This window comes from Cinclus cinclus, chromosome 3, assembly GCF_963662255.1.
Source record: "Cinclus cinclus chromosome 3, bCinCin1.1, whole genome shotgun sequence".
NCBI classification, from domain to species: domain Eukaryota; kingdom Metazoa; phylum Chordata; class Aves; order Passeriformes; family Cinclidae; genus Cinclus; species Cinclus cinclus.
In genome coordinates this window covers 69,985,375-69,996,266 of record NC_085048.1, presented here as the reverse complement: position 1 = coordinate 69,996,266, position 10,892 = coordinate 69,985,375, and the positions used below count along the sequence as shown (strand labels likewise).

The following is a 10,892-nucleotide window of genomic DNA, read 5'->3' as shown; positions in this document are numbered from 1 at the left end:
CCCAAATATTCCTCTTCAGGCAAGCCCCAGCCAGAGCAACTTCTAAAAATGTCTAAAATGACACTAAGGATTTTTTTACATTCATCTGCACACAAACAAGTATCTGCTATTCTCTGCTTTCTTCATATGAATATAAAGACGGGTTGCCACAGTCCTCTCTCCTTTCCAGATGAATAAAGCTGGACAGAAAATGTAGCAGAAACACCTAAAATGGATTGTGAACACAGTGAAATTATTACCCTGCTAATTAAAAAGATACAGCTGTTACGTTGTTCAAATAAGTATTATGCAGGGCCCCAGCCATTAGGATTTTTTGTCTATTGTATTAAAAAACCATTCTGTAAATTTCCTCAGTTGAGCAGCTGCTGTTTGAGACTCTTCCTGAAGTCTCATGTTATCTTGTCTCAGGTGCTGTACCTCTGCTTGGAGAACTGCCTTGTCCTGTTTTTCCTGGTTAACAAAGATACAAGTTGAGCAAAGTGAGTAGTTGTGTTGACAACATTTATTTCTGTTGTTAATACTTCTATGTAAGTCATAACAGCTTTATTTTGTTGAGCTTCCTAATTCATTCTGACAACTGTTAACTTGAATTCCCCAAATATGCTCCAACTACCTCATTCATTCCAAGAAAATACTGCAAGCTAAAGGGAAAACTAGATGTTACTTTAATAGAAAAATTAAAGGAGTTTACACCATTTAACATAATAAAAAAATTAAAAATTAAAAAATCAAACATTAAAAGCATAAGAAGCTTTTAGTGATAATGAATCATATGTAAGAGCCCAAGTTGTAAGTAACTGATTTCAAGCATTTGTTTAAAGAAGAAAAACACCTAATTTCAAAATTTTTCCTTACATTATTATTTTCTTACCAAAAGCAGCCTCATTTCTATTATCCTGGCATTATCTCCAGCTCAGAATTTTGACAGCAAATGAGGCACAAATCAAGTCACTGCCCTGTGACCAAGGCTGCACAAGGCAACAAGGATGACAAAACGAGAGTGCTAACTACTTAGCAATGGTGCCCTGTCCATATCCCTATCCTTTGTTAAATCCAAAATACCATAAATGAAGATGAAGTGTTTTCTTTTTTCTGGGCTATGCTACTAATGTAGGACAGTTTTTCTGGAGTAAACTACTTAGCCTTGTGCCAATTTCCTCTCATAACCCTTCCCACAGGACCTTCTGCACCTCAGTGTTCTGAGCAACCACTGAGCTCTACTGTCTAGTTTAACTGATGTACTTCTCTCAATGATATCTGTGTAAAAATACAACTACTAAAACAGGGGAGCAGCTAGGGTGCTCATGGTCTCTTACCTTTCTCAGATCAGTTTGTAGCTGCCGGAGGATGACTTCCAGCTGGTTTACTTTGCCAGTCAGAGTACTTGGAGCATGTTCCCTGTAAAGTAAACCACTGTCTTCATTCTGACTTAGTGAAAAACATTTTTTCCCAGCTTTAGCAGAGTCAAACTTTTAGTAACAGCAAAGGAAACCAACCAGTTTAGGCACAGTTAGGAAAATAAGAGACAAAACCAGCATCAGTAAAAGACTATTACAAGAACATAAATCCAGTCCTGCAATATCTGAAATATGACACTGCTTCTCATGCAAATCAGGCAGAGGTAAGAACGATTTTAAGAATGAACGCTTCAGGAATGACATGACCCCACAGCACAAGGCACACTCACTGCTCCGTGGTGTGCAGGCACATTGGTTAACAAGCTGCTTTCTGATAAGGGCTGTACCAATCTCAAGCAAGAGGCAGCAGCAATTACTGCAAACCAAAAGAGCTGGTAAAGAGTCCTTTTGTCTGCTGTTCAGTAGTGTGATTTTCAGTGAAGGATAAACCTATGGCTTAATGGTTACAAATATTTTGTTTAAAGGTCAAAACACATAAAATATTGCCACAGCTTAATCAAATGCATGACTGAAGGAAAATGCTGAGAATAGCTTCTGTTTTCTGAATGACAATGAGCACTGTGGGAGACAGTTTCATGTACATTATAGATGGAATTAGCCATCATGTGAGTAATTGTGTCTAAAAGAGAGCAGGTGAAGAGAGAGGCTCTACATACAAAGCTGAATCAGCAGCTTCATGCAATTGTACAAATCTGACAGGTTTGCCACGGCTAAAAGGGGAACATCTTTAGCAGTCTTTTGCAATCCTTACTGATCATTAGCCTGGGGAAAGATATGGACTTAAAAGTCATTACAATAAACGTGCTTTACCACGTAAGCAAGCTAATTTGTGTAAAATTGGTTCAAATTAAAATGTGATAGTCTAACAAGCAAGAAGACTTTTCCCTCCATTTCCCATTCTTTCATTCCTACAACTGAAGAGCAAAACTAATTAAAGACGTGTTTTTCTTTTAAAGTGTGATGGTGGACAGATTATACTGCTGAATCTGTATAACAAGAATAATGTTTAAATTAACAAGTATACTCTTTAGAGCAGGATAGGTGGAGAGGTGGGGGGAAAACAAAGGAATCATTTCTCCCAGAGCACTGTGAAGAATCTGAAGAAATGGGTAGTTTGGCATAAAATCTGCAGTCTTCTGTTACAGATTCTTTTGATTAATTTACCTCTGTATAAAAGAAAAATTACTAGTTTGAAAATAGTTGCAAAGATAGGATAGGTCCTATTCCAAGGTTTGAGACATTTGCTGCCAATCAGGTTATTGCATCCTACAGAGTTGAGCTCCTGTTTTTAGTTCTATTAAAATGAAAACAGAAATAAATGTAGCAAAAAATATTATTGTAAAGGAGGAATACAGTGAAAAATTTGATTATCTGAAACTCTGTATCTGACTTTAATCTATGTTACAGTGAGAGAGAAGTTGATTTGAAGAAACAACGTTTTTCAAAATTAAAGAAATTGTAAGTCAAGGCAACAAACAGCCATGGAACGTGCATACAGGCAATTTGACATGCAACATTAAGAGAAAATCTTTCCTTTAAATACTTTTGTAAGAAATATGCTTTAATTCTGACATACCCAGCATCTTCAAGAAAATCTTTACCATCTGGGGGACTCTCATCCAAAGGTAACTCTTGTGCTCCTTCCAAGCCCTGAGCTTGCTGCATATCATTCAAGGTGCAAAAAGATGCTACCCTCTGATCTGTAAAAAAGTAACATAAGGATACCTCTAAAACTGGACAGAAGAAAAGTCTGCATTACAGCCATTATCCTGGTTCAGTTAGTGAAATGGTTGTAGGCTTCTACATCTCAGCTTCGAAGATAATCAGCAGATGTATGTACCAACTAGCTGGCTTCCCCACACCTGCATCCAAAGGCAACCCCAAAGCAATTCTTTTAATGTCTATCAGCAGTGTGACAGTTTTGTCTGGACCCCTTAATGCTGATATGAACAGTAAATTGGTCTTGATGAAATATGCAGAAAACCATTACAGAATTCAGGGCCACAACCAAGGACAATATTAATTCAGCAAAAAGGATTGCATTTTTTTCCATGGATTTAAAGCCCTCAGATTCCTCTGAAATCTTCACTGTTCATTTCGTACTGTTTTACTGTCTCAAGCATTTGCAGAAGCTGATGGCAATCTGCATACTTAAAACCCAATAAATTCACACTATTTTTATCAACTGAGTTTTTATTACAGGTATTACGAAGGCACTCTATTATCTGCATTGAATTTCACTAGAACATAATCTAACAAGCACAGATGCAATTACCTATGGATATACAGTGTGGTTGCCAAAATACATCAGTCACCACATAATAGAAGTATGCCATGCAGATCATCATTGCACAGAACAGGAGTAAATGATGCATTCATTAGGATTTAATTTGTCTTCTTAAAAAAAAAAAAACAAAAAAAACCAAACAAACAAACAAAAAAAAACCCAAAAAAACCCAAACAACTAAAATCCATACTCTGTGGAGATTGATTTAACTTATATCTGCCAAACAAAATCCATGTCTGTAGGCTTGCATGAATTCTGGTGACAACATGCCTGCCTTGCCCTTTCTCCCCTTGCTCTACCACCCCACCAGACCCAAAGCTTGCATTGTCATGCAAACGTGCAAACATAGGAGGTATTAAAAAGAGTTTACAAAAGTCATCAATCCCAGACCATCACCTAGAAACGGCATCTGATGACAGAACGGCCCAAATTCTTCATCTGAGTCAAAACCTGGAATAAGATTTAGAATGTTCCTATAAACAAGACAGTCCATCTCCACTGGAGCAGCTGTGGCCCTTGCGGCAGCGCACACAGTGGGATGTTCCCCGTGCAATTCCTGCTGGCTCTCACTCCCAGCCTTGCCAGGCCATTTCTACACAACACCAACATTACAGGAAGCACGAGCTGTCACGCCCCAGGTCTCTAATAGCAACACCCAGTATTGAGACACAGCATGGCAACCCCGCAGGATACATAAGAGGACAATCCTTCAAACTCTTAAGGACACAAACAGTGAATACAGGCCAGATCTCTTCAAATAGGAAGGACAAGTTCTACCAAAAAAATAAAAAAATAGGAAATCACTAAAAAGCTCTTTGTCAATTTAAAAAATCTCTTCAGTATAGTATAGATCGCCAATTCATTCTATAATACAATGAAACAAAAGTTGCATGTCTGATTTTGTCCAATTTCAAAGACTGCAGCACACCTCCCATGCTTTTAGCCTTATTTCTGACTACTGATGGATCTCAGCAAATATGAACATGACTATACTGTATGTGCTGACAATAAGGTAAGAATTTAATTTTAAACACATAATCAGTGACATAATTGGCACATTCGAAACCTACTAAGATAAATATATTTACTTTGTGAAGATAAATTAAAATTAGTTTCCCAGATCAAACAGAGTATGTAGACCAGAAACAAGACAGTGTAAAAAAGCAGTCTGAAGTACACAGATAATTACTGATTTCACCTTCATACCATTAACATTTTCATTACAGCAACTAGTTTTTATAAAGAAAAATTATTGTATTTCTGGGTATGATGCTGCAGACCTACATTCTGCTTTCTCCAAATTACAGGGACCCCTCCTATTCATTGAAGCAAAATGTATATACTAAACAGAAGAAAGAACATGTAAATCTCAGAGCTCTTATTTTTAACTGAGATATCCCTGACAAACTCCAAAGAGAGTCCACGCACAGAAAATTATTTGCAAAAAATATATTGGTCTTTATATCAAAAGTTTCAACTGAATAAGTAAGACTAAAGATGAGACAAAAATTCATGTTTAACCTTAAAGATTCATAGAGCTATAAATGGTAGGAGTTTGAATCTGGATTTTCATTGTTCGAGACCAATAAGAGAGGCCAGAAAAAACTCCAGGCAATTTTTATGTACTGGAAGCAGAAAAGGCTAAAATGAGTATAGTGCATAAAGCCACTTTCTCATTGTTAAGGTAAAGTCTACCCACAAACATACACTGACATATGCATTGAAGCAAAAAGAGTTACACATGCATGCCCTAGAAATCACCAAATGTTAACTAAATATTGTCATTTTTTCGCTTTCTAGCAGTTTAGCACACCACTTTGGTTAAAGTCATTTTCTGTCATGCTAAATGCTTCACTTCTTTCTCATTATATTATGTGTGGCATTGCATTTAGCTATGAAGATTATAAATCTAAGTATTAAAATAAAATTAATTATAATAGGACAGATGTTACTGCAAAGATAAATTTGCATTAAGAAATGCTGCATTTTGATTGGCACCAGTAGACATTCGTAAGAATCACCTGGAAAAAATCAGGAGTTGAAACCACCAATTTTAATGAACAGGGACATCAGAATGACTGTCTTAGGCTTTTAATGCTCCTGACTTATGAAACACTAAATAGTTTTTTAAAAGCATAATAAACCCAGTTTGAAGCAGAACAAATAGTACAAAGTTCTATGAATAACAATATTCAATATTTGTATTTGTGTCAGTCGTCTCTTATAATTATATTAGCAGGTATGGAAATCCAAAAATGCTCCTCTTTTTTCCATGTTCCCAAAACATGGAAAAGTCTAAAAACATCTAAAAAGTCATCAGCAACATAATACACATGTTGAAGGCCAGTCCTTCTTCCCTAACTCAAAGATCTATTGGAAGGATAGTACAAAAAGAGAACTAAAAAATTAATTCTCTTATTTTCCCTTAAGTCTTTTCTGGGATTTCTCCTTTTTCAAAGTTGGCTTTCCAATTTATTCTAGAAATCTCCATATCTTTATCTTTACTCAGTTGAGCTTGCTTGCTTTCTTTTCGGTTCTTTAACTTATTCTTTTTCACCCCAATTGCCTTCTCTCTTTGCCATACAGTCACATTCAGCCCTACCTATTCTTTATTGCTTGCTGCAGGGATGGATACAAAAACATCACAGCAGAGCATTTCCATCACGTGAACTGCTCCCTGGTTATGTCTCTGCATTTCCCAACGAAATCAGAGAAGGGAACTGGAAGCAGCCTATCCGAGTATCACAGAAATGGAAGGGTTCCCCTCGCTACTGACTGGGCTGACGTTAGCATGCAGACAAAATATCATCTCTGGAGAAATACCAGAGTCAAAACTATGTCTTGCAAAGGAAGGCAGGGCAGAGTGTTAAAATAATGCTCTGCTGTGCTCCAGCTTATGGGTGCTGCCCCCCACAGAGGCAGCTCAAGCAAAAACCTTTCCCTGATGCAGCTTCTGGAGCTTGTGGAGTTAATGCATGCACAGCTCTCCATTATACTGTGAAGACCTGTCTTAGAAAAAGGAAAAGATTTTCCAAAAAAGTTTGAAGTAAATATTCAGCTTCCCACAAAGGTTCTTGTCAAGCAAATGCAGTGAAAATTAAATCCTGACAAAGTGAAAAGCATTATCCCCATACTTTCAATTAAAACCAAACCAAAACAAAAGTAATAACTTCTTCCACCCTCATGGACCACAGTTTAGAAACTGCTGTTCTACACAGGACCAAGGCTTCAGTTGAATAAAAGCTAATACTAATAAACAACCTTGTCCACTTTCATCTGAGGAGAGGAAGAAAGTGAAAAATGAGACTACTGCTCTTGTTACACCCATAAGTAAACTCTGAGTATGGATGATGGTAGCAAAACTCATGCTAACTAAATTTAATTCTTAATCCAATTGATGGCAACAATATAAGCACCTAAAAAGTCTACATCTAACATTAATCAAGATACAACTGCTTCTTATGACAGAGATGAGATATCACGAGGCCCACATTAGGGAGGTTGAACTAATCAAATCATATAAATTGTGAACACAAAATCTGGAGACATCACAAGAGAAAAACTCTGACCTTGGAAACAGATTGGCAGTCCTGATAAACTGATAGTAAGAAAAGACATTGTACAAAGAAAAAATTTATATTAAGTCCAGTATCTAGGTTCTAGAAGAGACTACAACTTCAAAATAACAGGCTGACAAAGCCAAACTAGAGAAAAACTCTAATTTGATAGACTAAGTATTAAAAAATTCTTATCTTTTTAGTGATCCTTTCCACTTTCAGTTCGCAGGTGTTCGTTTTCACCCAGGTAAAAAAAAAAAAATCAAAGCAGTTTTATATTCAGAAGTGGACAAACTTTAGAATCATCCACTCTTTTTGTTCACATTGATGGAATACAGAACAGTATTCCAAGCTATTTTTAAATAGAAAGTTGAAGCAGCTTTTAAGTCAATAACATTAAAATACATAGAGAAACTGCACTGTTAATTCATATGCAACACATTCCTTTCCAGCGATCTTTTATGACATGCCTATCAGTTATTCATTTTTAAATGACTTTCAAATTGCAAGACATAGGATGAGGTTGAATAAGGGTTTAAAAATTCCATTCCTTGCAAAAATGTCTAGTTACAGCACTATGAATTTAGTAAAAATATATAAATCATCTAACATATATACAGATGTCTCCACTGTAGAGTCCTAAACAGAAAAGAATTATGTTCCTTCATATAAAAATAGATTATTATTATTTACTACTCAAATCCTAACAATAATTCAAAAAACATCTAATAAATAGCTTATATCTGACAACTCAGACCCCAGTTCTTCAGCATCACCTCCAGGTATATCAAAGTTATTATTTGCAACTGAAACCCAACAAGTGAATACGCTTCCTCCCTAGGATAGAGCACTGTGGGGTAGCTGTATTGTTCTACCTCTCATTCTCAACTTCAAATGTAATTACACTTATATAACACTTAACAAAGTGAAATTGCTTTAATCATGATACTAGGTAGTAAAAAGAATGGAAATCTATTTATTTTTAAAGAAAGCTAAAAATACAGGAGCATAGCTGGTACAGAATGATCTTTAACTCAGCTGAACTCAACATTTTTAATTAGCATTTTAAAATATTCTTCAAGTTCAAAGTTACAGATCAAGTCATTTACTGATGCAAACCCTTTTTCAGTAGTTTAAGATGTCACTAACAAATAGCAGGGTGTTCCCTGAGCAATCAGCAGTAGGAATGCATGGGAAGAGCTGTCAAGATTCTCAGTGTCACAGTATTTCCTGCCAGCTACCACAGCCATGTTTGAGTAGTACTGAATAGTAATGAATGCACATCAGGTCAGAAAATAATACAGTTCTTCAAATTCCTAATAGCTGCTGTTGGTTTGGGTTTTCACAATGCCATTTAAATTAGTGTAACAAAAAGTTCTGAAGAGCTTTTGGTCAAAGTGAACTTTAATCACTTCATACTTTGGGAAGGAATCAGGAACCAGAAAACTGATTCCCATGGTTTAAAAAAGTTAAAAAAGACCCCAGTCACTAACTTCACAGACATTTTTTCAGGAAGTTAAGACCTGTATCTTATACAGTGATGACTGTGGTAATGTCCTCCTTATTCACAGACTACATTCAGTAATGCAAGCAACACCAGTTAATAAATGTCAGACATTTTAGGACAGCACTAAAAAAACACCTCTCAAACAACAAAACACAAACAAATACAAAATATATATATTCATATAAACACTCAAACCAACATCTGTTTTCTCTGTTTAGACATTAAGTGTAGGTTTAGCTCCCAGAGCTGGATGAGGTTTTTTCTTGGTTAATCTGGTTCCATAATTTAATACAGCAAATCTGGTCCATATCCTGCACCCCATGTCCTGCTACTGGAAAATATACTGTACATTTCTCCTGGTCTTCAAGGGCTTATGAAAACTGAGAGGGACATCATTTGGACTACACATGCCACTTTACAAACACAACAGAACAAACTCAGGGAAGTGTTACTCCCAGTTTCATTTTAAACATCTAACTTAAATGTTTTGAATCTCGCTTTCAAAGATCTGATTTTTCAATTGATTGCAGAAGAAACTTAGGCAATCTAAATGGATATAGGCATCTAAAATGGATATAGAGAGAATCATGAAGACCCCAAATTATCAGTGACAATCTTCCACACTGAGAATTGATACTGCCCAAAGAACTAAAGGGCTACAGAGGCAAACACTGGATTTTTTTTTTTTAATTTCAAAATGTGGCTATACAATATATATTAAAAAAAAAAAAACCAAAAAACAAAACAAGAAAAACGTTTCTGTACTGAACATTGATCTTTATTCAAATTTTCCTGTTACCTTCAAACGCTCGTGCAGCATCTACCAGGTGAGACCAGTCTAGCCCTGTGGCAGTGTCTGGCAGGGGCATCAGGCCAGGATCATTGAATTTGGCTTTATCAGATAAGGACCCATCTGAGAACCACAATTCATCTAAACAATAAACACAATAATTAGTCTTCCTATAACAATTAGGTACAATTAATTTTGAAGCCACTGTAATGATCTGTAAGAAATGTATAAGCAAGAAATGCTTATCTTCATTTCTCTTGTGTCTGTCTTTTCCTGTTCAATACTCAGTATGGGTGGAACAATTTATAAATGTTGGCAAAGTAAGATAGGACGGTTTTAAAGGGTATTTTTTGGTGCCACTGCACTTGCCCCTCACATTTTCATATGAATACTGTGTGAGTAGGCAACATCTGTTTTAAAGCATAGCATATTAAACCTGAGCACTGAGCAGAAAAGTTGTTAGATACACCAAGTTGTATTTGTGAAGAAACATGAAAGATATTTGCATGCAGAGTTTTACTCTGAGACTAAAAATATTCCTGTTCCAGAAGCAATTAAAAAAACCCACCTGCTTTTCTTTTAATGCGTTTGTAAATTCTAGCCTGTATCCAAATCTCCCTTTCACATTGAAAATATTATGCTATTAGTTTATCATTAGTAGCTGTATCTCTGAGGATGTAAGACTTGGGTGAATTTCAAAGTGAGCTGTGACACACTGTAAAAGGTCCACAGATCATATATTAAATGAAATGTATACACTATAAGCTGTTCAAACAAACCTTTCAGTTATGCAGATTCTGGAATGCACCACAAACATACATTTTAGTAGAGGAGATGCTAATGTTCATAACTTTCTTGAATAGCTTTACATGTTTCTAATCTGTCCATAGCAATCTTCACTCTGATCAGTGTGAACATGTTAAAAAGAATATGGAACAGAGACACAGAGTTTCTTAAAACTGATCATAAACCAAAACTATTATTTGCAATCACATTTCATCTTAACCATAAAGCCAGCAATAACATATAATAATTTTATCACATTGTATAGTCAGGCAAAGAGAATTCTTGCTTCAAACATATCCACTCCAATCAAAAAAAAAAAAAAAGGTCAAAATAGTAATTTTTCCTCAAATATTTCAGGAGGAAATGTCCATCTAGTTATTCCAGGGATTTAAACTATAATATGTAAAATGGGTATTTTTTCCAGGAAAAGACCAAACACAAAAAACAATGAAGGAAGAAATGCATTCATACAAGTGGAAGATACATTATCGTTTAAGGAAATGGCATGCTGTCATTGTCCTGATATTAACATCCATTTGACTTAAAG

General features: G+C 35.8%; 1 protein-coding gene across 2 annotated transcripts in view; it reads right to left on the bottom strand.

Moving 5' to 3' along the window:
- Nucleotides 1-303: 303 nt before the first annotated feature.
- SIPA1L2 (signal induced proliferation associated 1 like 2) overlaps nt 304-10,892 on the bottom strand; it is a 72,105-nt gene continuing 61,516 nt past the window's right edge. Inside the window, exons 17-21 of one of the 2 annotated variants that reach the window (XM_062490165.1) lie at nt 9,569-9,700; nt 4,102-4,155; nt 2,995-3,118; nt 1,317-1,398; nt 304-450 (exon numbers count right to left, since the gene is read on the bottom strand). In XM_062490165.1, the coding sequence (XP_062346149.1) occupies nt 304-450; nt 1,317-1,398; nt 2,995-3,118; nt 4,102-4,155; nt 9,569-9,700 (539 nt within the window). The remainder of the gene's footprint in view (nt 451-1,316; nt 1,399-2,994; nt 3,119-4,101; nt 4,156-9,568; nt 9,701-10,892) is intronic. The other variant, XM_062490166.1, reaches the window with a different exon arrangement.